The sequence below is a fragment of the Cervus elaphus genome, chromosome 11, assembly GCF_910594005.1.
Source record: "Cervus elaphus chromosome 11, mCerEla1.1, whole genome shotgun sequence".
NCBI classification, from domain to species: Eukaryota; Metazoa; Chordata; class Mammalia; order Artiodactyla; family Cervidae; genus Cervus; species Cervus elaphus.
In genome coordinates this window covers 75,070,209-75,095,763 of record NC_057825.1, presented here as the reverse complement: position 1 = coordinate 75,095,763, position 25,555 = coordinate 75,070,209, and the positions used below count along the sequence as shown (strand labels likewise).

The 25,555-nt window shown below is 48.3% G+C and overlaps 1 protein-coding gene across 1 annotated transcript in view; it reads left to right on the top strand.

The window, feature by feature from the left end:
• Positions 1–25,555, top strand: part of EPAS1 (endothelial PAS domain protein 1) — a 91,172-nt gene that overhangs the window by 28,222 nt on the left and 37,395 nt on the right. The window contains exon 2 of the mRNA XM_043918103.1: positions 22,577–22,767. Coding sequence (XP_043774038.1) covers positions 22,577–22,767 — 191 coding nt within the window. The remainder of the gene's footprint in view (positions 1–22,576; positions 22,768–25,555) is intronic.

Genomic DNA, 25,555 nt, shown 5'->3' with positions numbered 1-25,555 from the left:
ATCCAGGTGAATCAGGTCAGTAGAGGGTGGCTGTGGAGTCACTGGTCAGCCTTTCCATCTCTCAGCAAGAGCATCCTGGTCTGTGGACCAGCGGCATCAGGAAGATATTGGAGGATAAGTTCCATAACTGTTTTCTCTGTTTGGTCTCCTGTTACAGAAGACCTCCATCAGGATGTGCACCTTCACTCCCAGAATGTCTTATTTATAGTTATCCATAGCCACTGCGTGGGTGAAAAGCAAAATACTATTACCATCATCATTTTCAGAATGTGTGTTAGGGCCTTTGACTTTTAAAACAAGGACACCAAATATGGAAGAGACAGAAAACAGCTCTGTACAAGGTTAATGAAAGCCTCTCATCTCCACCCCCATTTTAATCCTGAAGAGAGAAAATAGCTGAGCTCTAGTGATTATTTTCAGCAAAGAAAACTATAAAATTGGGGCTCAGTTAGTCTTCATAAGGGGCAGCCTTGGAATAGCATGGATGCTATTTTGAATATTTGAGAAAAGAGTGACATTCAATGAGAAATAGGAATGACTCTGCACTGCTGGGATTGGGGCAGCTCCCTCCAGGCATTGGTGGCCCCTGGGGATAGCCCAGTTTCCTCTCCTGTGTGGGTTTGATTGACTCCCACCCGCAGCTCCTGGGAGAAGCTCAGAGGAGTGGAAGAGCCCAGAAGTGGCAAATATGCTTTTCACATTGGCTTCCAGTCCCAACTGCCTAATATCAGGGAAATAAGACTTCTTGGAGAGGTTTAACTTCAGTCGTGGGCCAGGATGAAGTTTTCTGTACAGAGTTAAAAGGATAAGGGAATAAAAACCATGAATAGGCTGCAGAAAGGAGTGCCTGGGTCACCTGCCTGGGGGCGGGGGGTGGTATAAACCTTCCACAGGACTTCATAGTTGTGCAAGAATTGAGCAACATTTGGCCAGGGTGGAGAGGGCTTGGCAAAAGTATTTGCACTCCTAATAGATTCCTATCTTCTCCCTGAAAACAAGTATTAAAGTTCTGCTAAGCATTTTAAGAGGAAGAAATCAATTGCTTTATCTAGTCTAGCACACTTTTGTTGTATTTTCTTAGAGTTTTAGTCAACAAACATCCACTGTAGCGAAGGCACAGGGCCGGAGACCCCAGAGGATCAAGGCAGAAGAAAATGTCTCTGTTTCTACCCATAGGAGCTACAGTCTCGTGGGGGCCAGGAATGGGGAGGACAAGCATAGAGATGATTGCAGCCAAGGCAGGATATGGTGAATGCCGTGACAGGGAAGTGGGGGAAGTGGTTTTAAGGCTTTTGTAGAGGAGAAGCGGGTTAGAGTGGTGTTAGTAGAGCAGTCCTGGAGCCACATAGCCTGCATTCAAGCCCTGGGTCTCCCCTTATTTATTGAGACATTTGGGATAAGTTCTTAAACACTCTGTACCTCCGTTTCCTTAACTGCAAACTGAGAGTCATTCTAGTACTATGCCAGAGGGTATGTTTTAATGTTCCTAAAGTTGGTTTTAGCTCCAAGACTAGAAATGGAGGGACTGTGCTGACCTTGAGTTAGTGACTGACAGCCTCCAGGTCTCAGTTTCCTCATTTGTACATTAAAAGAACTGGCTCAGACTGAATAAATGCTAATATTTTAGTTATTCTAAAATTCTATTATTCTGTGATTATATACAAAAAGCTTTCTGGGTATCCAATACTGTGCTAAGCACGGTGGGAAAGAAAAAAGGTAATATAACCCTCAAGAAGTCATAATCTATGTGAGGAGAGGACATTAATGTTCAGGATAGTACTGGAGTATTAGAGAATATTGGAAATTAAAAACTTGGTTATACGGGTGTGACAGAATAGAAATAGAGAGTTTAGAGCAGACCAAAATAGTCAAGAGATTCCACAGCAACCATCAGTTCAATCTGTAGAACCACAAAGACTATAGACAAGAGCTCAGCCTTGCTTATCAAATCCCAGAATTCTGAAGCTTGAAACAGTGCTTCATATTTAAGTTAAATAAACAATTAAGTTAAATTGCTTAATATTTAAGTTAAAGTTGAACTGTAGAAAAACAACAGTTGGGACTTCCAATGCAAGGGGGTGCAGATTCAGTCTCTGGTTGGGGAGCTAAGATGCCACATACCTCATGGCCAAGAAACCAAATAAAACAGAAACAGTATTGCAACAAATTCAGTAAAGACTTTAAAAATGGTCCACAGCAAAATAAAAAAAAAAAAAAATTACCTATTTAGGATTTAGATGGAATAAGATCTGTAAAACTGCTTGCTCAAAGAAAAAAATATGTTCTGAAACTATAAAGAGGCTCACACTGATTTTCCGTGTGTTCCTGGTTGGTCATTGTAGTAGAACATCATTCTGGCAGAACGTTGTGTCAGTTCATCTGACTCCTCAGCGCCTAACAGCCTGGGCATCCCAGTGGTGTTCTCAGCCCCTCCTCTAGAGGGCAGCACACAGAGGGGGCCCTGCAGAGCTCCCCAGCCACAGCTTTGGTACAGCTTGGTATTCCTCAAGCTTCCTTATCAAAGATGAGTTCTGCTCCTAAGGTTCCTCACTCCATGCCTTGGACTAGGTCCACTCTCTGCAACAGTGTTTAAACTTAGGTTTTGAGGAAACTGCCTCCTGCAGCCCTACTCTCGTACTTTCTCAAGGTGGATATGCAGACCAGACCATTAGGGACCCTGGCCTACACAGGTGACAGGAAGCTTAACAATACTTGGCATATTGATAGTGCCAGAAGACTGATACAGACAGCAAGGTTACCCTGTCCAGGAAACTAGGGGCACCTCCTGCTGGAAGGGTGGAGCTGGGGGCTTGAGTGGGCCTGGGAGGATGAGTGGAGGACAGGTCAGGTCAGCAGATAAGATGGGTAGAGATACCAGGTGCATCCATTCCCCCACAGTGACCCCCTCCCCCACTGCTCCTCGCTAAGCAAACACAGGAGGTGGCAAAGCCAGTTAGATGCGCGGAAAGGAAGCGAGATAGATGAGACACAAACATGAACACCCCCCAGCCAACAAATGGTCACTGAGAATTCCTGCTCATCACCCAAGTGGTCAGTGATGGCCTGGCTTGATAGGCCAGTTCATGGCATCCTGGTTTCAGATGAGCAGACCACAAACCCTCACAACACATCAGTACATTTCATTTATATGGCACCCTATGTGAAGGCACAAGGACGTATCATGTTTGCCATCAAAACACACCTCAACATAGGCACCCACCAAGGTAAAGAGGACAGATGGGGTCAGGAGGTCTAGAAGGGTGGAGGGGGCGGTGACTTGCTGTTATAACCCTTTGGAGAAAATCAGAGATGAAAACGGTTCAGAACCCGGGTCTGCCTTCCAGGCCAGTACCCTAGGCACCTTTCTTCTCTCGCCAGTTGTACCCTTGTCTCATTCCCCATTCCCCCCCACTTCCTTTCATAAAAAAAGTTATTTTTTCCCCAAATAAGCAAGATGGAATCAAACTTTGCAACCTCCAAATGTATGAAATAAACATTATTCCTAATGAGCCTCTGGGAAAGTGCTCACCTTTGAACTTGGCCAAGGATTATGGGGGAAAGAAAATGTCTTAAGAACTCGATAGAGTGTTAGAGTTTCCTGGGTTTTTTTCAGTCAAGTTACATATTACATTTCTTTTCCTTAATAAGGGCAGTTCCAGAAATCCTTCCTGGATGATTAGGCCATGTCCAAAAGCGGAGACCTACAGTTGGCTACTGACGCTGGTTTGGGGATTGTCATCTGGGTGCTAGACAACAGCAGCATGGGAGACGTGGTTTCCAGGATGTGCTGACTTTCCTAGGACTCAGCCTCTCCACTCTGGGTCCTCTCTGGGCAGGAGCAGAGCATGTAGGCTGTCCCGGGGTGAGGAAAGGGGAGGCATGGAGCAGAACAGGAAGATGTTCAAGAGAACCTGATGGCTGAAAGGTAACAGGGCCGAGGAGACCTCCCACTAAGATGAGCTTTTCTCCCCAAGAACTTTCCTGTTCACTGGCCTACACTCCTCTCCATTTTTGTTTCCAAGAAAGAATAATGAGATGTCTGTTAAACATTCCCAAAGGTAAAACACTATTGGCTATCTCTATGACCTCTACTTGCCTCACATGGATTATCAGACATTTTCATTTCCTTAGCTCTTCTTTCCTCACAGCCAAGAAGCTCATCACTAGACATCAAGACGAATCATTCACAGGAGGACTTAAATCCAACTAGAAATGTGTCACTGCTCAACATATTCTGCTTGAGGTCCTGGAATATTTGTGACGCCTGGGTTTGTTGTAACATGTAGAAGACTCGGTGACATTTTGTTTCTCTTTCCTTGAAACTTTTCCTCCAAGTTTCCATCTTCAGGCTTTAATCATGACAGAGGCCATCAGCTCTGTGCTCCCCCGTCCCTGTGATGGCAGGAAGTGCCCTGGGCACCCCCAGTCCCACAGAGGATCTGCGGGACCAGGGCTTCATGGCACCTAGCAGTGTGGATGTCCGTTGCTGAGCTGTCAGCGATTCGTGGAGAGGCAGCCTTCCTCTGACCCCTCCCCGGCCCCTGCACATGGGGAAGTTTAGTACACAGCCCTTGAATTGAAAGTGCCCCATGTACAGGCTGCCTCCTGTCCTGCGCTGTTCACTGCAGCTTATCTTTTAAAATAAGCCATCCTGCCAAGAGCAGGTTCCCCTGGTGGCTTTGAGGTTTGTCGAGGTTCTCTAGAATCAACAGCTTAGCAGTGACCTCACAAGTCTTGGCTCTGGAGAGGCAAGGTCTTTGCGCCAGAACAAGGTCAGCACCCATGGAGATAATCACCTCTTGTAATATCCACACAATCATCTCATTGTCAAAGCACTAGGAATGCAAAAATAGAAGAAATGTCACAAACGGGGTTGCCCCATGGTTCCGCTAACCCAGGCTTCTGCTCCTTTTTGAGGACACCTTGGTACACCTCGGGAGGGACAAGCTCCCCCCCACCCCCCCTGCTGCGCCGTTCTGGGTCAACCCCAATTGGTTAAGACCTGTGCTCCCAAACCTGAGTTGAGCACTCTTTACCAGGCCTGGTTCTGGCCCATCTTGTCGGGAGCCCCTTCACCCCTTCTTTGTCCTGGCTCACTCCTGTTGTCCTTACTGTCTCCTTGAGAAGCCTTCCAAGGTCTCCCTTTCTCCTCACCTAGGTCAGGGCACCCTCTGTGCTCCCAGAGCTCTCATTACTGACTTCAGCAGCAACAGAGTCAACCCTACATGTCAGGCGTGATTCTAAGCGTGCTGCACATATGTAACACTTATTCTGCACAAGAGCCCAGGAGGCAGGGACTTTGAGATGAACTGTTTTACAAGACACGAGTTTAGAGAAACCTCAGTGACTTGCCCCGGGTCACAGAGGAAACATCTGCGCCCCCACGCCCAGGCTGTTTGTCTGGCCCTAGACCCTGACCTGCTTGTCCGTCTCCCTTACTATACCGTCAGCTCACTGCGGGCAGGGCCCCGTCTTTCCTCCTGTATCCCCTGGGCCTGGTGCTGAGCAGGCACTCAGTAAACGTTGACTCGATGAAAACAAAAGCTCACCAAACGTAAACTCCAGATGGGACTTAAATTCCAAAGAGCCACACTTCTTGACAGAAGGCTAAAATGCAAAGGAGTCCTTGTTCTCTGAGCTCAGTGATGGTGCTTTTTAGAACCCCGGTTGCTTCAGGACTTCCCCTACGTGCCAGAGTTGTACAGTTTGGTGGGCGTAGGGCAGGCAGGTTTCTCACAATCTCAAAGGCGATCAGAAGTCACTCCAATGAAACCAGAGCTGCATCTGGCATTTTTTAAATAATTAGGAGAAACTAGTAAGCAGAGACCCAGCAAAGAGCATTTCTTACTTGATTCTGAAGAAATGAATCTTCTCCTCCAGTGTGGCAGCAGGATTTGAAACGTCCCAGGCCTGCAATGCAGGAGACCCTGGTTCAATTCCTGGGTCAGTAAGACCCCCCTGGAGAAGGGATATGCTACACACTCCAGTATTCTTGGGCTTCCCTGGTAGCTCAGACCATAAAGAATCTGCCTGCAATGCGGGAGACCTGGGTTCAATCCCTTGGTTGGGAAGATTCCCCTGGAGGAGGAAATGGCAACCCACTCCAGTATTCTTGCCCAGAGAATTCCCATGGACAGAGGAGCCTGGCGGACTGCAGTCCACGGGGTCGCAAAGAGTCAGACACGACTGAGGGACTCCGCACAGGCAGAGCTGAGAGAAGTCTTGAGAGCTACCAGGACTGCACAGCCACTCAGGTCTCCCACACACGGCTAATCTTCTAAATGGTTTAATCAAACCCAGTGTGGCCTCTGAGGCTACAGGGACTTGGGGCTGTTTTTTCCTTGGGCTTAAAGTCTTTTCTTTACTGCTGACTCACATGTTAATGATTGCTTCCCACAAAGTGGAATTAGCAGCGCTGCCCCGCTCGCTTGCCTGGGTGTTACACGGTGCTGCAGTCAGGGGGCCCTCGTCCCAAACACAGAAACCAGCCTTTGCTTTAGAGTCTCTGGGGTAAAGGCTGCTGGGGGCACTCTGCTCGACCCAGGATACCAAGGGTTAACCCTTCAGTCTTTTGACCAAAATCTCCTGAAAAGGCAGGAGTTTCGCTTCCCTGTCACCTGTCAGCATTAAAGGGCAGAACTGGTGTTTCACAGAAATAATATTGACTTGTTTCTCTTTGACTGCTAGGCTGGATAATGAAGTAAAAATGACATTATCTCTAATTAAAGTGATTTGCAGAAATCACTTGTAGAATCTCAGTACCAGAGATTTGCCATTAGCAGGTTAGCCAGATAAGAGGAGCAGCTGGGTTCTATTAACCCCTCCTAGTCTGGGGTGTATGTGTATGTTGGAGGTGTGTATATTAGGGGGCAGGGTTGAGGTTAGGGGACTAGATTTTTAAAGATTGAAGTGTGGGCTAATGGTTTATTTCAAAGTGTAGGTCATTCTCCAACCCTACTTGCTTGCATTTAAGATTGTATTGGGTTTTTAATGGGGTTTTTTGTCCCCCTTAGGTTTTTGTGTTTAGTAGCTTTCTTTTTCTTTTTTTTTTTTTTGGCTTGGCCAATTCTCTCACCTCGATTTTACATCACCAAAGGGGTGGAACCCTGCCCAAGCTCCAGCATCCTCCCTGCCAGAAATCTGACTCCCGAAAGGGCATGTCCACATGTGACATGAGGGCTTTGGGTGATGGTGGTGTTGGCAACAGATCACTCTGTCGTCTCTGGTAGGTGGGGTCAGAGGCAGAAGCCTCCCTGGGCTCCTCTGGAGGGTAGGAAAGAGGAGGGAGGGGAGGGGCAGGGGGAGCGGGGAAGGAGCGGGCCGCCCCTGTCCAGGCTTGTTCACCAGTGTTAATGAAAGCTGCCTGGCGTCTGGCACATTGAACATGATGTGGACACAGGCACAGCCAGCAGCGTCCTATGGAAACGTCCTGAGGGTATGAGGAGCTGGTTCCCGGGAACCACGAGGAGTCACTGGATATTAGGTAACCTGGTGATGAATGCAGCCACCCTCACACCTCTTCAGTAACCCACTTTCTACCTGGAAAGCAGCAGAGCATTATAGTTCTGCCGTCCTAATCACACTGCTGGGGGATCACACCGGTTTAGCCTTCACTCCAGCTCGCTATACTGTATCTGAAAGAGCTGGACAAAGCCGTTATTGTTGGGGTAAGAGGCAGCCCCAGCCTCTGATACATTAACTCTTGACATTTTGCGTCTGCCGTCAGAGAAGATCCTTAAGACAGGGATTACTAAGGTGATGCTCCCTTGTAGTTAAGTGAAACAGCTCAATTCTCTGGTTGTTCAGGGCTGGCAGGAGAGGGGAGATCAGTGTGGACTGGGTAGTGTGACCAGGAAAACCTCTGTGGAGCTGATGGGCCTGTGTTGGTTCTGAAGGTACAGGGTTTGGAATGTAGGAAAGGAGGGATTGCATTTCAGGTAAGGAAAAAGGAACTGGGCAGCAGGCAGGGAGCTGAGTTGTGGGCGGTGGTGCAGAGGGTAGTCTGGTTGGAGCAGAGGGGTTTGCTGCATAGATCTTGAGGGGCATCCACAGCTTGAACGTCACGGTGTGGGCAGTAGGGAGCTGCCCCTCTTTTTTTACATAGGGGAGTGACATGCTGAAATAGCTTGAGGGAAGCCGGGGTGGGCTGGTGTGCTGGTCCTCTCTCTGAGATCGGGTTGGAAATGTATTCTTCTTGATCAATGGTCAAGGAGGTGAGAGGCAAGGGAAAACAGCTAGAGGATGGGGGCTAAAGTCTGAAAACAAATGCAACACCGCTGGAGCCCGAGGAGGCGTGCGACCTTGCTCAAGTTTGTTTTCTGCCTCCTGGGCAGTGTCTGAGTAACTGTTCGGCAAGAATGCCTTGCCAAGGTCTCTGCGGGCTGGACCGAGGCTCCCGCTCATGGTGGCCCAAGGGTTGCGGCCATATTTAGAGCTCTTAACAAAGGGACTTGTTTCTCCTGGCTCTGCTCCCAAGGAAGAAGGGTTCTCATATTTGCTGTCCACTGTGACAGAAGCACAACCAGCAGAAGAGGGGTCCAGGCTGGGTTCTACACTGCCCACCGCCCGCTAGGTCAACCGCTAACTCCTCAGTGGGGCAGGTGGTTACCGACTCAGCAGCTTTATTATCATTGACAGCCCTCCTCCGTGCTTGGCCGCTCAGCCAAGCATGCTGAGTGAAGTTATTCTATCCATTTGGACTTTTCCTGCCTTGCACTCGCCTCCAGTCTGTCTCCTGACCCCTGGTACCCCTGTTCACTCCCCAGCAGCATCTTGTTCTTACCCCTCCTGCCCTCGTGGTTACCTCCCTGTATCTGTTCCTCCTTCCAATTCCGCCTTAGTGATGGGCCCTCCCCATATTGTCCATCCTTACAGACTTTCTCCATTCAACCTCCCATGGCATCTGCTGACCCCCAGGCCGTTCCTTCAGGACTTGACTCTTCACTTCTCTGTAAGCTCCCTGAGGTTAGCATAGTCATTCCATCTTTCATTCTATTGCTCACAGCCCCAGCACATGAAAAGGGATTCACAAATATTTATTGAATGAGTGGAGAGAAAAAGTGGTTGCTGGGGGGGGGGTGGGAAACCACAACGTATTTCCCAAATTACTCAATATTATCACTTGAGAGCATGATAGTAATGTGAGGAAGACTCTGGCATTTCCCATGGCTTTTGATGACTTCGGTACCAAAAAAATGGAATGTAGCTTCCTAAACATGCATGAATATCTATCTCACTTCACATCATAGTATGAGGAGGCAGAAATTAACAAAGCAGGAACTTAACTTTGACCATGTAAACAGGCTGAAAATTGTGGTTCTAAAGGAGAGAAAGGGTCTTGGGTTCTCTCTGGGTTCCTTTCTCTGTCTTTCCATTTTTTTTTTTTCTTTTTTGGTCTTTGCTCTCTCCTTTCTATAAACAGGGAGGCTAGAAGGGGTATGGAATCAGAGAAGGAATGAGAGAACCTGTGCCTCCCCCCAACCCTGACCCTTGCTGTTCTGAAATACTTTAAATACCAGGCACCACAAGTTCTGTTGTCAAATTGGGATTAGTAAGGCAGATCCTGTGGGTATTTCACTATTAACATATGATCAGGCATCAGTTCTGATTAGAAGTCTGAACAAAAAAAAATTTCTTTAAATTAAAGTGTCTAAAATAAAGAGGAGAGAACTGACCCTTAAAATCATGTTCTGTGCTTGAGTTCTCCCTGACCACTGTCTGTTCCAGTTTGGGGCTTTTTAAGTTTTTTTTTTTTTCAGCCAGAATGTCTGACGACACTGCCAGGGGAATTTCTGCCCCCTCCTTCCTGAATATACCCAGTGCTGGCCCCTGAGGCGGCCCAGTTCTGTTTTCTCATGACACAGTGATTATTTTTGGCATTGTGCATATTTTCTCTAATGTTATTACCTCCCCCCGCCACCCCTACCGCCCCCGCCTTGGTTGCCTTTTGAGGAGCAATCATTTGGGCAACTCAGTGTAGAGCAGGGGCTTAATTTTAGTTCTGTGTAGTAGGAGGGGAAGTAGAGGGGCGAAAGGACTTCTCCTTTGCCTCCTCTGCAGCACCGCAGCCCCCCCAGCCCCGATGGTATCAGTGCAGAGGTCCCGGCCCCCCCTGCTCATGAAAGAGCCTGCTTTCAGCAGGCTCTGGGCTCCCCATTCATCCCCTCTGCCAGCAAGATTTGAGGGACTATGTCGAGGTGACGCTGGGGGCCGCACCTCAGGGATGGCATCTTAATGACTTGACTTGGCGGGCGTCAGAGCAGCCCCATTCAGAGCGAGTTCACTCCCTGAGCAGTTGGCTCGCTCGGCCTCTGATCATAGATGTTCTCTTGTTCACACTGCATGAGGAAATGGAGATTTCCAAGTGGGAAGCAGCCTTCCCAGTGCTTTAACTCTTCCCTGAAGGGGAGAGGAGCCGCGGAGAACAAAACACAGTTTAGGCTGGCCCAGCTGCAGCTCCCGGGAGAGGAGCAAGGCCCAGGAGTGTGGGGATGGAGGCCAAGACAGCCGGGATCACTTTCTTTCCTCCCTGCGAGGGAAACGAGATAAGTAAAGGGCACACTTGAATTGTCCTTAAAAGTCGAGTAGCAGCTATTTACTTAATTTGTCTGCCGTGGTCCAAGGTTCCCTGAAGGATGCACTGAAGTAGATGATGTTGTGTCTGTGCCCTACCCCCAAGGCACTTTCTTACAGTCTAGTTATAGCAGCAGGAGATTTGTGTAGAAAAGCCAGCAAGACTGGGAAACCTTTAAGGAGGGCCAGTGAGAAATGTGGGTGGGAGGTGCCTTGGAGGAGGGAATGAGAGTGGCCAGGGAAGTGTCTGGGGGAGTAGGACTGGAACTGCCCCCCAAGGGATGGAGTTTTAAGAGACAAGAAGGGATGAGATGATAGTGGTGAAGATGTGAAGGAGCAGAGGAACTCCAAAGTAGGGCTTGGTGAAATCCTATCAAAAAACAGAAAAAGTCAGATGCTTCCTGGCAGAAGAGGAAACCTGACTTGTTAGACTTCAGGTGACTATGGATGGATAAGGACGGCATCTCTGGGTACCACTGACCCAGCCAGACGTTGGCATCTCCCTCACGTCCTTGGTCTCCAGGTCTCATGTGTCCCTGGGTCTCTTTCTGTTTAAATTGTGGACACAGACAGTAGAATTAGCATCGTCTGGGAGATGGTTAGAAAGGTAGAACATCAGACCCCAGCCCAGACCTGCGAGTCAAAAGCTGCATTGTAAGAGGATCTGGGGGCGCTTTGTGGGCAGAGCCACGTTTGGGAAGTGCTGGTCTGTGTGACTCCACGGGCAGCTGTCAGCAGCACTAGTTCAGACCTCAACTCTGGTTCAGAGAGTTGGGGAAACACACAAACATCTTGAATTGTCTCTGCACTAGGGCTCTTCTTAGATGGAAATCTTTAATTCTAATTAAGAATTGGGTTAGAATTTTCATGAATGGTCTAGAAAAGTAAGCAATTTTGAAGAATTCACAGAATGGAAATAATTTCAGCGGTTTTTATCTAATGTCTCCAGTTCCTCCCGCTCTGTACTATGTATGCGTTGGAGCACACCAGAGGAGCAGACGGTGGGTCCTTTCCCTCCAGAATGGGTGGGTTCTAGCGAGGAGACAAAAGCTACAGAAGTGAAGTGAGTGGAGGACAACACAGGGCCCGATGGTGCAATGCAGGGGCTCTGAACTGGGAGGCGGAGAGGTCAACGTAAGTGAGGCCTTCCTGGAGAAAATGGACCTGGGGCGGTCCTGCAGGATGAGTGCGATTAGACAAACCTACGGATGAAGAGCATGTCCTCCAGGAAAGGTGTGGGGAGTAGAAGAGAAGGGCTAGGGCTTAGCCTCTCTGGGGACAGTAAGCTGCTTCCCGCTCCCTCCAGGGTAAGTGCTTGCCTCCTGCTAGGGAATCATTTTACATCTGGGGCAGGGTTTTTGTTTTTTTTTTTCTTTATCCCTCTACTGTGCAATTTCTCTATCAGTTCTTTTAGTTGAAGGCAGTGTAGTAGGAACAGGATGGCTGCCTAGGCAGAATGGCTGGAGCCAAACCACAGATTGTACTGTTGGAAGCTTGTGGGATTCAGAGGAAGTAGGCTGCTGACAGAGAGAAGCCCTAGGGAAAACCCTTGATCAGATCTGGTACTAGCTTGGTTGTGGGGCAACACCCTCACGCCCAGGGAAATGGCACCAAGGAAGAGCGTTTAGCAAGAGTGGAATGTGTAACCTGTGTGTGTGTAGAAAGCCAGGGAAAGTGTTAGTTGCTCAGTTGTGGTTTGACTCTTTGCAACCCCGTGGGCTGTAGCCTGCAAGGCTTCTGTGTCCATAGGATTTCCCAGGCAAGAGTACTGGAGTGGGTTGCCATTTCCTTCTCTTTCCCTCGGAAAGGGATCTTTCCGACCCAGGGATTGAACCCAGGGTTTCCGCATTACAGGCAGATAGGTTCTTTACCATCTGAGCCACCAAGGAAGCCCTAGTCTTTTCTGGTGTCTGTAGATGCTGATAGCAAGGTAGGAACTTTTTTTCTTTGTCAAACAGACGTCTCCAAGCAGAGAAGGGGGATCTTAGTGGGCCTGGTTGGTTATTGTGGGACTGGTGAGACTGACCTAAGACAAGAGGGTGAACCTGATGTTCCCTCTGCTGCATCCCGACCAAGACTCATCACATTAAATATCATTAGAGGGCTTCACCCCAATACAGCTAAACCTTCTGAACCCGTGAGTGGGATCTTCCTGTGAGCATTCTGGGGAAGGTTGCCCGATTGCCATCAACAGCACAGTGTGGGATTTGGGGTCAGATGGTAGGTCTGAGTGCTGGCTCCATTGTTGGGTGACAGAGGGCATGTCACTAACATCCTTGGAGTCTGTTTCCTCGTGTGTGAAATGGGGCTGATACATGCCTACCTCATCAGCTTGTTTCAGGATTAAATCAGAGGCAGGGCGGTGAGAGTTCTTTATCAAGGGACAGGTGTTGCATGTGGTCCTTTCTTAGCAGCGGCAGCAGCCCCTCAGCTTGCTGGGATTGATTAGTCCCCCAGCTGGAGTCTGTATGGTGCAGTAGGGCAGGCGGGAGTGGGCATCGGAGGCCGGCGAGACCAGTAGGGAGCCAGGCAGATGCTCTGTGCCTGCTCACTTTCCTCCCTCCTTGTGGGGAGTCCTCTCTCAGTGCACGGGACATGATGTGATCAGGGCAGGCAGAAATGACACCTTATTTTTACACTGGGGCTGAGTTCCTACTGACCAACAGGAGTGGCCATCTTTGCAGAACTGGATTCTCCAGTTTCAGTTCAATTAGTCATCCCTCTTCAGATGTTTTAACCTGGGCATGGCATGAGGGAAAGAGGAAGCCTGAGAGAGCTGGTCAGAGGACAGGGAAAGTTGCTGAGACAGTGTGCACACCCCGCTGTCCTTCTCTGGCTATCTCCCTGTGATAGCACCTCCTCTGGGGCTGTGCATTCAGTAATGGCAGCCGTGGTCTTGAAGATGCTGCTCCCGAACTCATCTCTTCAACTTCCACAGGTGACCATGGTGAGAAAATCATGGGGAGCTGGTAGCAAGCTGGATATGTGTCATCTTATATCATAAAAATATATATATAAATTAAAAGGCAACACCTGATAGAAAGGTAGTTATGATAGTGTTATTTATAACAGCTAGAAATTAGAAGCCATACTCTGAGCAACAGTCCAGCACATTGTGATCCACCCATACAGTATGACATTGCTGGCTGTTAGGATTATCCTTAGAGAGTTCTCCAAAATGTGATACAATGTTAAGTAACAAGCCATGTATCCAATTTTTTTCTCTGTACTTTTTGTGTTTTCAAAATTGCCGGCACTAAATGTGCAATACCCTTACTTCCACCAAAGCCTTTTTAAAAAGTGGTATCTTAAACTAGGTTTTGTGATGGTAATGCATAATGAAGGTCTGTTTCCAATTGTGTAAACCATCAAGTGCTTCTTGGCAATGGGCTCTGTTAGGTGTCCTGGAAAAAGTCAGAGCTCAGGGCTTTGGTTCCAGCTCCACACATTCCAGTACCTTTCTGAGCCTCTATTTTCCTCATCTGTAAAATGGGAATAACAGTACCTGCTCTTTGTGCACTGCTGGGTAAGATTTACAGATTAATGTATAAAGTGTGCTGTAAGCTATAATGAGTGATACCAGTGCAATGTGTTGAATAGAGAATGACGCTAAGTCTTGGGCTTGGTGAAGCTGAGCATAGAGCTGTTAACTCCTGTGCATGCATGCTTTTCCCAGCTGGGCTGCGGACTGCACATGTCCTCAGAAGACGTGAGGAGCTGGGTTATCTGGAGCCCCAGATGGGCTGTACCTACGGAGCTGCTTGGTAATTGGGTCTGCTGCTCTCTTCCCCAAGGCTGCCTGGGGCCTAGGAGGCCACCAGATAAGCATCACCAGTGGGCCCTGAGCAGATCTCACCATTAGAGGGCCATATTGGGTAGGCCCCAGACATTACTGTCAGTACTGAATGCAGTCCAGGCCCTGTCTTCCCAGGCACAGACCATCAGAGGGGTCAGGCAGCCTGGGGGCTTAGCCTCAAGAAAGGGGTGGTGGGGAGGTTGAGAAGTGAGATACTTCCAGGATCCCTCCTTAAGGGCAGGGCTGAGTGAAGATATCTGTTGCCTCTCCAGCCCTCCTCTCTTCTTTGTATCCCTTCTTTCAGGGCTTTTGATGCCCCAGTCTGGAGTATTAGTCTTATCTCCCAGCTGGCCTGTGCTCTCTTTCAGGACAGAGGCCAGTCCTCTCCCTGAGGCACGCATATTGCAGGGTGAATGGTGCCTTCCACCCTTGTAAAGTTCCGTCTGATCTGCCCAGTTTCTACTGAATTTGCTTGTTTAACTTCTTCTGTTTCACCTGGATAATTTTGATGCCTTTTCCTCCCCTATATAATATATAACTTATGTAATAGAGTCCCCTACACTTCACTACTGCCTCTAGGCAAACATCAGAACACATCCAGAAAGCTGGCCACACCCCCCTCTTCTAAAGCATTTTTGCCACTCCTTTGGAATTGCCTTCAGAGCCAAAGACCATTCTTTTCAATACCTTCAATTGTGGCAAGGCCTTATCTTTGAGGGCATATTTTATTCTTTCAAACAACTGAGATCCATCTACAGCCAAGTCTGGTGACTAAAAGGGGTGGCTAAACAGGATAATACTGTTTGCAGTTTGAAATGAAGTTAGTTCTCTGAAGTATTATGATGGATTTGTGTGGCTCTGAGGTCCTTTCTAAAAGACCTCCTAAAATACTTAGTGCAGTGATCATTTCGGGCTTCCTAGGTAGCTCAGTGATAAATAATTCACCTTCCAATGCAGGAGATGTGGGTTCGATCCCTGGGTTGGGAAGATCCCCTGGAGGAGGAAATGGCAACCCACTCCAGTATTCTTGCCTGGAAAATCACATGGACAGAGGAGTCTGGTGGGCTACAGTCCATGGGGTCACAAAGAGTTGGACACCATTTAGCAACTAAACAACAACAACAAATGGCCATTTCACTAGAATAAAGTTTGTGCCTTCTCCTCAGGTGGCAGTATTGGAGGGTTGTTGCCTTGTTTGTAGCCTCGATTCAAATCTGTCTCCTTATTTTCACCTCCCTCTTTTGGTCAGTTTTACCTCTGGGGCACTGATGGTCACATGAGCTCCTAGATAAAATAACTTTGGTTTACAATGGTGACCTCAGATTTGTTGTACATAATGAGTGTGGACACAGTCCATGATAGGAGAAGAGATGTGGTTAGGTTTAAGTACATCTGCATTTATTTCAGTCCTCCAAAGACCCGTGATCACAGGCTCAGAAATCTGTTAATAGGCCCTCCAAGTGATTCTCCTGCAGGCTAAAGTTGAGATCCACTGCTCTACAAAATTGGGACCAGTACCACTGCATAATGTAAGGATCAGAGGAGAATGTTTATGAAATGCACCTAGCCCCGGAGCTGAATAAATATCAGTTTCCTTTTTTTCTTTTTCTTCCACCACCCCCCCCAAAAAAAAAGCCTTTTTATTTTTAAAGCTCACTGCTTTGCAGTGGTGGTTCCCAGCCCTAGCTGCAGAGGAGAATCACAGGGGAAGCTTGTGATGCTTCCCTGATGCCAGGTCAGGCATCCATTTTTTGAGGCTTCTCCAGTGATTGCCATGAGCAGCCAAGATTGAGTAGCACCAGCTTTGGTTCTGCTCTGATTTAATCCACGAAGCCGTCAACCCCTCGGTGTAGGGTAGTCACTCCTGGGTGGGATCCTGATTGCTGGGATCTGGAGCGCATTCCTCCCTTCAGGCACCCCCTCGTGCAGCAGCAGTGAGCCTCAGTGAAAGGACACCCTCCCCACTGCATTTGACCTTTGTTTCATCCATTTACAGCCTCCTGTAAATTGGTACCAGCTTAGAATTTCACCACCAGCCAATAGACTGATCCAAGCTGGCTTAATTAGCTTCAGTCTCTCTCTCCCCCTAACCTGCTAAAAATCCATTCTGCCTCTAAGCCATCTAACCTTACAGGGAACAGGTGTATTGTTTTGATACCCTGATGGCCTACAGGCATTAGTCATGGGAACCCTAATCATGCTAAAGGTCAGGAGACTATGGCTCATTAAACAACCAACCCCCTTGGTGTAGAGGGTGACATCTCCGGGGCCCCAGGCCAGGCTGACCAAGAGCTAATAATGGTTCCATTACTGACTTAAGTAGGGATCCCTAAGCCAGGCTTAGAGCAATGACTCCAAAGTTAGAGACTTTTTAAGAAAATGAAGCTCTGGGCAAAGAGGTTTTTCCCTGTTTAACTTGTAGCATGGACCTGCTGAAGCTGTAGGACAGTCATCTTTGTTTTATCTTTTGACTGGCCGCCTGGTTGTGTCCCTTAGTTGAAATCGAATGTTTCAGAATTTGAGATTCTAACTTGGAGAGAGTATACATTTGTGTATATGAAAATGTCCCCCCAAAGAGAGAGATGCCATTTGTTCTCCAGCTGCAGCGTGAAGAGAGACATTCATGTAGGCTGGACCTGCCGCTTCTACAGAGCACCACGCAGCCACTTCTGATAGCCCTGCACCAGACTCTCAGCCCTAAGTGATGCAGCCTGCATCCTGCCCCAATTCCCCTTCTTCCTACTCACACTCCTTTTGAGCTCTGGCCACCTGATGTGAAGAGTTGGCACATTAGAGAAGACCCTGAGGCTGGGGAAGATTAAAGACAGGAGGAGAAAGGGGCGACAGAGGATGAGATGGTTGGATGGCATCACTGACTCAATGGACGTGAATTTAAGAAAACTATGGGAGACAGTGAAGGACAGGGAAGCCTGGTGTGCTGCAGTCAGGGGACGCAATGAGTCAAACACAACTTAGCGACTGAACAACAATTGGTTCTTAATCCTACTCCTAAGGTTCCAGGTCTTTTTCCAAGGTGAGTGGGATGCTCACCTAAGGCAGCCTCTCTTCCCACCCCACCAAGGAATCTTTATGTCACTGTGTCTTTTCCACATCATCCCCCTCCTCCTTCCTGTAGTGTACATGGACATCCAGTTGGTCGGAAAATACCTAACACAGCCTGGTCCGTATTGAAAGTAGACAGCAAATAGAAGCTTCCTTGCTGCCAGTGGAAAAACTTTGACCTTGAACCCAGAACTAGGTTTGAGACCATGTCTTTTAGCAAGTCACTTCATCTGTCTACATCTCCACTTCTTCCTCTATTAAATGGGGATGGGGATTTCTATTTCTCAGGGATTTTATGAGACTCACATGAGATAACATGTAAAAAAAGAAAAGTGCTTTATACACCCCTCAAATACTATGAGGGTATTGCCATTTGTACTTCTAGGAGCAGCTGGGATCCTGCCTTCCTGGGTAGCCTGCCTTGACCTTGCTTGTTGCCACCAGCTTGTTTCTTATCTTAACCACCTATTGTGCTTTTTGTCTGTATTTATTTGTCTGGTTAATGGGGATGTTTCAAGTTGACACCCCAATCAGACTGTATATTCCTTGAGAACAAGGAATGTGCATCTCAGCCACAAGGTCCAGAAGGGAGCTCAGTAAACACTTCTGGGTCTGCATGAGGACACAGTTAACCAGGGCCATGTTCAAGTTATAGATTCCATATACCACGTATTGTACAGGACCGCCCCATGGTCACAGGAAGGCCACCAAGAAGGATAAGAGCAGGGACTTTGTAGAAAGAGAAACCGGAGTGAGAAATACATTTCTGATGATCTGGAAAACTTACATAAAATATATTTTTACTAAAAAATAAATAAACCAGAGAATTGTAATGTGCCATGTCTAGAATTATCATTTAAAAAAAAAATCTGGTCTTTGCAGTGAATTCTAGGACCCATCTAGGGAGAGAAAATAAGGCATATGTACTTTAGGACATGAAGCCTCGTTGACCTAAGAAGGACCAGCAACATGACCCAACAAACTGGTCAAAATCAGCCTGACCAACAGATGAAGCCCTGACACAGTGGTGACTTGGTGACAAGCAGCTGTAGGGCCAAAGTCTGACTTCGACTAGTGCTCAGATTAGCCTGGCAGCGGGATCATTAACATCAGCCATGGTGGAGAGCCTTCTAGTACTCCCATCCCGTCTATACTCATCTCACTTGATCCTGACAAAGAAGACAGGAGAAGGCTCCCATTTCACAGACGAGGCCATCAGGGCACTGAGAATGCATTTTCTTGTTCAACATCAGATAGCAAAACAAATGGGTTACCAGTGTATTAAAACCAGTATTAATACAGTGTATTAACCAGTGTATTAAAACCAGTCCTCCTAACTTCCCGTCCCCTGGTCTGTTGGCTTGAGAGGCCCAACCTGTGGGTGATGGGGTGAGGTCATCTGGGTGCATCAGTTGGGTCAAGGCAGGTCTTACCTTCACATTTAGCTGTAATTCTTCGTGTTGCTGATTCAATGATGGCAGGGCTACACATGTTTGTCTGTTCTTCCAAGAGTCAAAATTAGACAGATATCTCTGGGATGTGTCAAGGTTAACTAGATAATCCAATTAAAGTCATGCTGGTCCCAGAGCACTACTGTAAAAACAGGGTACCTGAAGTAGAGCTCAGACATTTAAACCAAGAGTCTGCGTGAGATTCTCAACCTTTCTTTTTCTCAGTGTTAAGACTTTGCTGTTTATTTTTGCTAAAGCCACTATCTCCTACCATTAAGCAGTAGAAAGAGTATGTTTTGGACTGGGAAGAGATGGGTTCTAGTCCTAGCCCTGCTGCTAATTAGCTGAACTGTTCTAGGCTAGTAACTTAACCTGACCAGGCCTCAGTTTCCAGATCTGTGAAATGGGGACAACAGCAGTGCCTGCCTTGCCCATCTCACATGCAGATGGAATTAGACAGGGAGCACCTACGTGTCTCAGGACTTCTATGTATCTGCTCACTGACTGTACCATCTCCAGGGGCTTATACAGGCACTAGCTTGTGACCTTGAGAAGTTAAATGTGATGTCTGAGTCTCAGTTCCCACATGTGTAAATCATGCTCACAATGCCTCCCATAACTGTCCCACTAAGAGGATTATAATGAGGTACTATATGTAAGGTTCTCAGTGCAGCATCCAACACAAAAGTGTCAGTAAACATTTGTGCAGCCAAGGAAACATAGTAGGAGCCAAATCTCAAAGGCCATTGCCGGACAGAGCGCCAACTCCAGACAACCTTTTCTTTCCCTGGCTCTTCCTCTGTGTCTGCTCTTCCACTTCAAGGAAAGGGTGATGGCAAAGGGAAGCACTGTGTGTGCAGATCTTGGCATGAAGGTCACAGCCTGTGCTGGTGTCTGTTTCACTCAGGAGACCTTCTCTTGTTGCTGTTGTTGTTTAGTTGCTAAGTAGTGTCCAGTGCTTTTTGCTACCCCTGGACTGTAGCCCACCAGGTTCCTCTGTCCATGGGATTTTCCAGGCAAGAATGCTGGAGTGGGTTGCCATTTCCTTCTTCAGGGATCGTCCCAACCCAGGGATCAAACCCACATCTCCTACATTGGCAGGCGGGTTCTTTACCACTGAGCCACCAGGAAAGCCCAGGCTTTCTCTAGAGGCTCCTAATGGTTGGTCATGTGTTGATGAAGCTTTTTTCAGAAAGCGTGAACATAGGTGCTGGAGAGTGGAATCAATGTCCTAAAGATACCTGCTGTCATGACACACAGGTGCAGTGGGTACAGTCACAGCATCCTGTCTCTTTCCCACCCTCCCTTCCTGGGTCAGGATGCCTACAAACCTTGACCAGCTGCTTGTGCTCCACAGTCAGAGGTCAGGATTTAAAGGCAAATGGGAGGGACTAGCATACAAACTGCCACTACTGGCTGGAGCAAGAGCAGGATGATCGTATGGGCAGGCTCTGAGGGATGGGTGTGAGGATGGGCAGGGTGCTAGGCCCAGAGGTGTAACAGCTGAAAGTCAGCGTGGGGGAGGGAGGGTGGTGAGGAGGAAGCAGGTTTGGTAAAGGAAACAGAAAATAGATAGGGCAAGAAAAACAATCCCACCCATTTCACAATTTTTCAGAAGGTTCTTCCAGACCTTCGAGAGCTGCTAGAGTTTCTTCTTGCATCCTGAATCTGCAATGCTTAATCCATCCAAGGAGCTGGATGTTCTGTTTTTTTTAAAATAAAGCATGTTGTAAAGTCAAAACAGTCTGCCCCAAATCTTGAGGTGTTTGAGAGATGGCGTCCCCAAATCTTGAGGGGTTTGAGAGATGGCGTGTCAACATTTGGGGAATCCCCAAAATACTGATTTTTTTTTTCTGTCCAGATAACAGGGTGCAAAGCCAAACAAAAGGAGAAGTAACCTTTGGTTTTAGAACTCTCAGGAGAAATAAGGATAGACAGAGCAAGCCGGAGCTGGTTGGGTGAGGCCATGAGAGCTATGAGCATCATTGGACACTTGTTTATTAAACAAGCAATATAGGTATTTTATAGAAACATAAGAAAATATGGATAAGCACTTAATAAAACATCTCCTCTACCTCACTGACCTGACACTGTGAACATTTTTGAAGATAGGGAGGCAGGACATCGTTGGTGGGTACGAGCCTAGATGCCTAGTGTAGGGTCCCACTTCCTTACCTAGAGGCTGTCTTAGAGGCTGCAGGTGAATTATGGCAGTCCCCCCCTTATCCATGGTTTCACTTTCTGCGATTTCAGTTCCGCACAGTCAACCCCAGGATGAAAATATTGAATGGAAAATTCTAGAAATAAACAATTCATAAGTTTTCCGTCTCATGCCATTCTGAGTAGCATGATGAAATCTCCTGCCGTCCCACCCAGGACATGAATCATTCCTTTGTCCAGTGTATTTGTGCCGTATATGCTACCTGCCCATTAGTCTAGGGAAAAACAGTACATGGAGGGTTCCTGGACTGTTGGTGGTTTCAGGCATCCACTGGGGATCCTGGAATGAATCCCTGTGAATAAAGGAGGGACTATGATACTTGACCTCTATAGACTCATTTCCTCATCTGTAAATTAGGGATAATAGTAACTACTTCCAAGGGTAGTTGTGAGAATTAAAGAAGCCAGTCCAGTAGTGCTTAACATAATCCCTGGAATATAGTAAGCACCATATACAGGGCAGCTGTGAGAATAATAATCATTAGTATTTTATTATATTTCTAGATTTTTCCTATATAAGAAATGTTATGTATAATACATATATTTCCGTGAAGATAGGATTCTGCTGTACTCTTTTGTAACATTTTTACTCTCATGCTTATCTTTTCATGGACAATTTTGTTATTACTATTAGCTAACACTGCTTTACCATTGGGATAGACCTGGCATTAAAGATTTTCCATATGTTATCACATTTAGTCCTCAACATTAACTCTGTGGGGCAAGTACTGTATTATCATTTTACAGGTGAGAAGACTGAGGCTAATCAGTTTAAATAATACAAATGTACAGAGCTGGCGAGTGGACCTTTCTCCTGCAAGGAGAAGGGAGATGAGACTGACTGGAAGCCTATGCTGGTAGATCAGAGAGGAATCGTGTCTGTGCTTGGTCCTTTTTAACCCTTGGCAGGTGTGTGCTTTGGGACATCAGACTGATAGGTGTCCGTCTGGTTGATGGCTCCTGGGCTCTAGTGGCGTTTTCCATTTTTGTGATGGAAATCACTGATATGAAATGGAACCTAAGGTCCAGTACTGGGCTTAGTTGTTCAAGCATTTTACCCAGAAGCAGTTCTTCATCTTGTTCTCCAGAGGCTTTGACACAGCCATCTAAGCCACTGGCCACAGCTTCCTTACACTTCCCTGTCTGTCCTGGGCGTTCACCTTAGTCCCCAAATAGCCCCAGGCATTGCCAGTGGATTGACTCAACCAGCAAGTCTTTGCTCAGACTTCACCCACTGGAAGCCCTGGTGTGGACTCCATGGCGTGCGGGACGGGAGGGCTGCTGAGAAGACACGAGATGCACACGGGCAGAGCTCTTTGTCCCCTGTGGCTCAGGTGACCGATGTGAGCCCACATCAGCTCAGCGGGAGAGTCTGGCCATGCCTTGGATGGGGGAGTCCTGAGGGTGTCCAAGACCGGGGGTGTGATGGGATGGCATTGAGGTTCTGGAGACTAACCCCTGTCTCTCAACGCAGGAGCAGCTCAGAGAGGAGGAAGGAGAAGTCCCGAGATGCAGCCAGGTGCCGGCGGAGCAAGGAAACAGAGGTCTTCTACGAGCTGGCGCACGAGCTGCCCCTGCCCCACAGCGTGAGCTCACACCTGGACAAGGCCTCCATCATGCGGCTGGCCATCAGTTTCCTGCGCACGCACAAGCTCCTGTCCTCCGGTGAGGCCGCGAACCCTGGGCTCCCCGCCTCCCCCATGTTCTCACACACAGGAGCCCGAGTTGGAAAGCCACAGGCACAGAGGGAGGGTTTTCCTCCCCAGGAACCCCCACTCTGCACACCTTCCACCCACAGCAATGCCATCATTAGCACTTAGTTCTCTTTTGTTGAACCTCTTTCCAGCAGTGGCCTTGGAGGTGATTACAGTCATGGGCTGAAGCCCTGGGCCGCTGAGGGGACACAGAGGGCTGGGGGGGTGAGAGCCGCTGGTGCTGGCTCCCAGTTACCATGCCCGCGGCTGGCAGATCCAGTTTCCAGTCCAGGCTGGATGAATCCTTTAGGGAACATCTTAGTGTGTGTCTGCCGGCCAGCTTCTCCAGACGGCAGAGGCGTGCCCGTATGACCCTTCCCTCTTACTAGCCGGGATGCCAGGCAGATTATTCAGTGTCTGTGCCCTTCGGTTCCTCATCCATAAAAGGGGTTAGAATACTTATTGCTCGGGGTATCTTTAAGAATAAACTGAGATAATGTCTGTGAAGCACAGGCCCGGCCACACCGGGGAGCCCCGGACAGATAACCATCTCCCCTCAGAACCCACGAATTCTCACCTTCCCTGCTATCTCTGCAGGTCTCAAGGTCACAAAACTTTTTTCCCCACTGCTCAGAGTTCACCTTCTTCAGAATACCATTTCCTGTTAGTCCTGACCAGAAGGAGGAGGCCTGGGGCTTCTGCCAATATCAGATCTGACAGATAGAGAGTCAGTCCTTTCTAGTCTGCCAGTTGTGTAAGGAAACTGGGCAGGGGGCCGCGCCCCTCCGCGCCCACCACCCCCACCCGGCCGTGGCTCTGTCAGCGGCCGCGTCCGAGGTGGTGAGCAGAGCGGGGCGGCAGGGGGAGTTCTCTCGTGCTTGGGTTTCAGTTTTCCCGAGTGAGCCGTGTACCTTGGAGCGGGGTAGACTCTGCCATCCTGTTATGCAGCGGCTATTCTGGGAAGGAAACCCAGAACAGAGGGAATCCAGTGTGAGGCGGGGAGGCCGGAGCGCCATGTGCTATTCTGGGCCCGGGAGCACAGGAAGGATATGGGGGGAAGACTTTCAGAAAATAGGATGACAGTGCAGTGGGTCCAGGGGTTAGAGGGCTAACCCTGGCCTGAAAATCTAAAGCATCTCAGAAAAGAGCAGACAGGAGGGAGAGAACCCAGGGGGAAAACTTCCTCTAAAAATACTTTGAAAGAAACAGTGCAAGGCGATGGCAGGCATGGTGTCATAGATGCTACAGAGAAAGGGAACCATGGGCTGAAGTGTAAGAAAGGCCTGGAGATGCCATCACAGGGCAGGGATGTACCTCTTTCCTTTAAAGAAGCATGTCCTCTAGGACAGGTGAGGGCAGTGTCTGGCCGTGTTGGAATCATCTTTCCATTTGCACAGAACAGGGAGTGGAGGACTCAAGGGCTAAACAAAGACCCCTTCCCCACACCCAGAAGCATCTCGTCTTCCCTGTTCCAGTACTTGAAGTTCCACTCTGAGACACTAAATGAAATTCCACTTTTAGACACTAATTTCTTTGGGTTCATCACTACTTCCTTTCACCACCATCACCCCTGTTCCTCCACCAACAGGGGTCCCCAAAAGGAGTAATACATTAATCCTGAGACAGCTCTCTGATTGAATTTGGGCTTGGAGGATGTTTCTGCTCATTTCACGGATGATTAGAAGTGAGGCAAAGAAAAGTTAACTTTGCTGCAAAGTCACACATTTAGCACCTGGAGCTCAAGTCGTCCTCTTGAATCCAATCCTCAATCCAGGAGGGCAGGAGCATTCTGCAGACTTGGTCGTCATCGCCTGAAGATGTGGATGGGGCCTGGTGACTGGGGAGAAAGGGGGTCTCCCTTGGTGGGGAAGCAAAGTTAAACGGAGGCGTGGGGGGCTGGTCCTAAGCAGTGGGGTCCATAGGAGGTCCTTACACACTCAGTGACTGTTTCTACGCTTGCTCTTGGTGCACGGCCCTGGGTTTCCAAGCTCTCCCGTGCATAGCCACCCCCTCCTCAGTGTTCAGGGTTGACTTGGACCGGACACGTATCAGAGGCTCTGAGCATGTCTGCCTGCGTGTGTGCTGGCGAGAGCCCCCTGTGGGCCAGACACACCTGGGGAGATGGGACCAGGGTGGCCACAGCAAGACCTCACATATCCCTGCCCAGGGCCTGTTGCAAATTGTGGACACAAAGTGCCTGCCCTCTGGCTGGGCTTTTCCCGGGACCCACCAGAGCACTCAGCATGTCAGCATGATCCTCTCGGTCCCAAGGAAAGAAATGACAGAAAAGGATAAAAAGTGTCCACATTTGGTCATCTGATCTAGGTGTCCTTGAAGGAGCAGTTCTCATAAAACATGCATCACCCAGGGGAGGAGGTGATGGATGGCTCTCTGTGTCCCCTCTTCCACATTGCTGCCGCACACTCTTTAGACCAGTTATTGACGTTGTTTTTAGGAATTGTATGTGAGACGATCTTAGTCATATTTTGCTTGTTTAAAACATGCAGTGCAATGAAAAGATGTACAGGATTTGTGGGCAGTTGGACCTGCCCTAGAACCTCAGTCAGGCTGCCTTTCTTCTCTGCAGCCTTGTGAAAACCTCCTTACCACCCTCCAGCTCACTTTCTCAGCTGCACAAAGGGGCTGCCAGTACTCACTTGCAGTGCTGTCCAAGGATGCTGGATATAAAAACCCTTATTCTCTTGCTGCCATGTATTAGGTTCTCAATAAGTTACAGCCTAGAGATAAAACTGGCTATG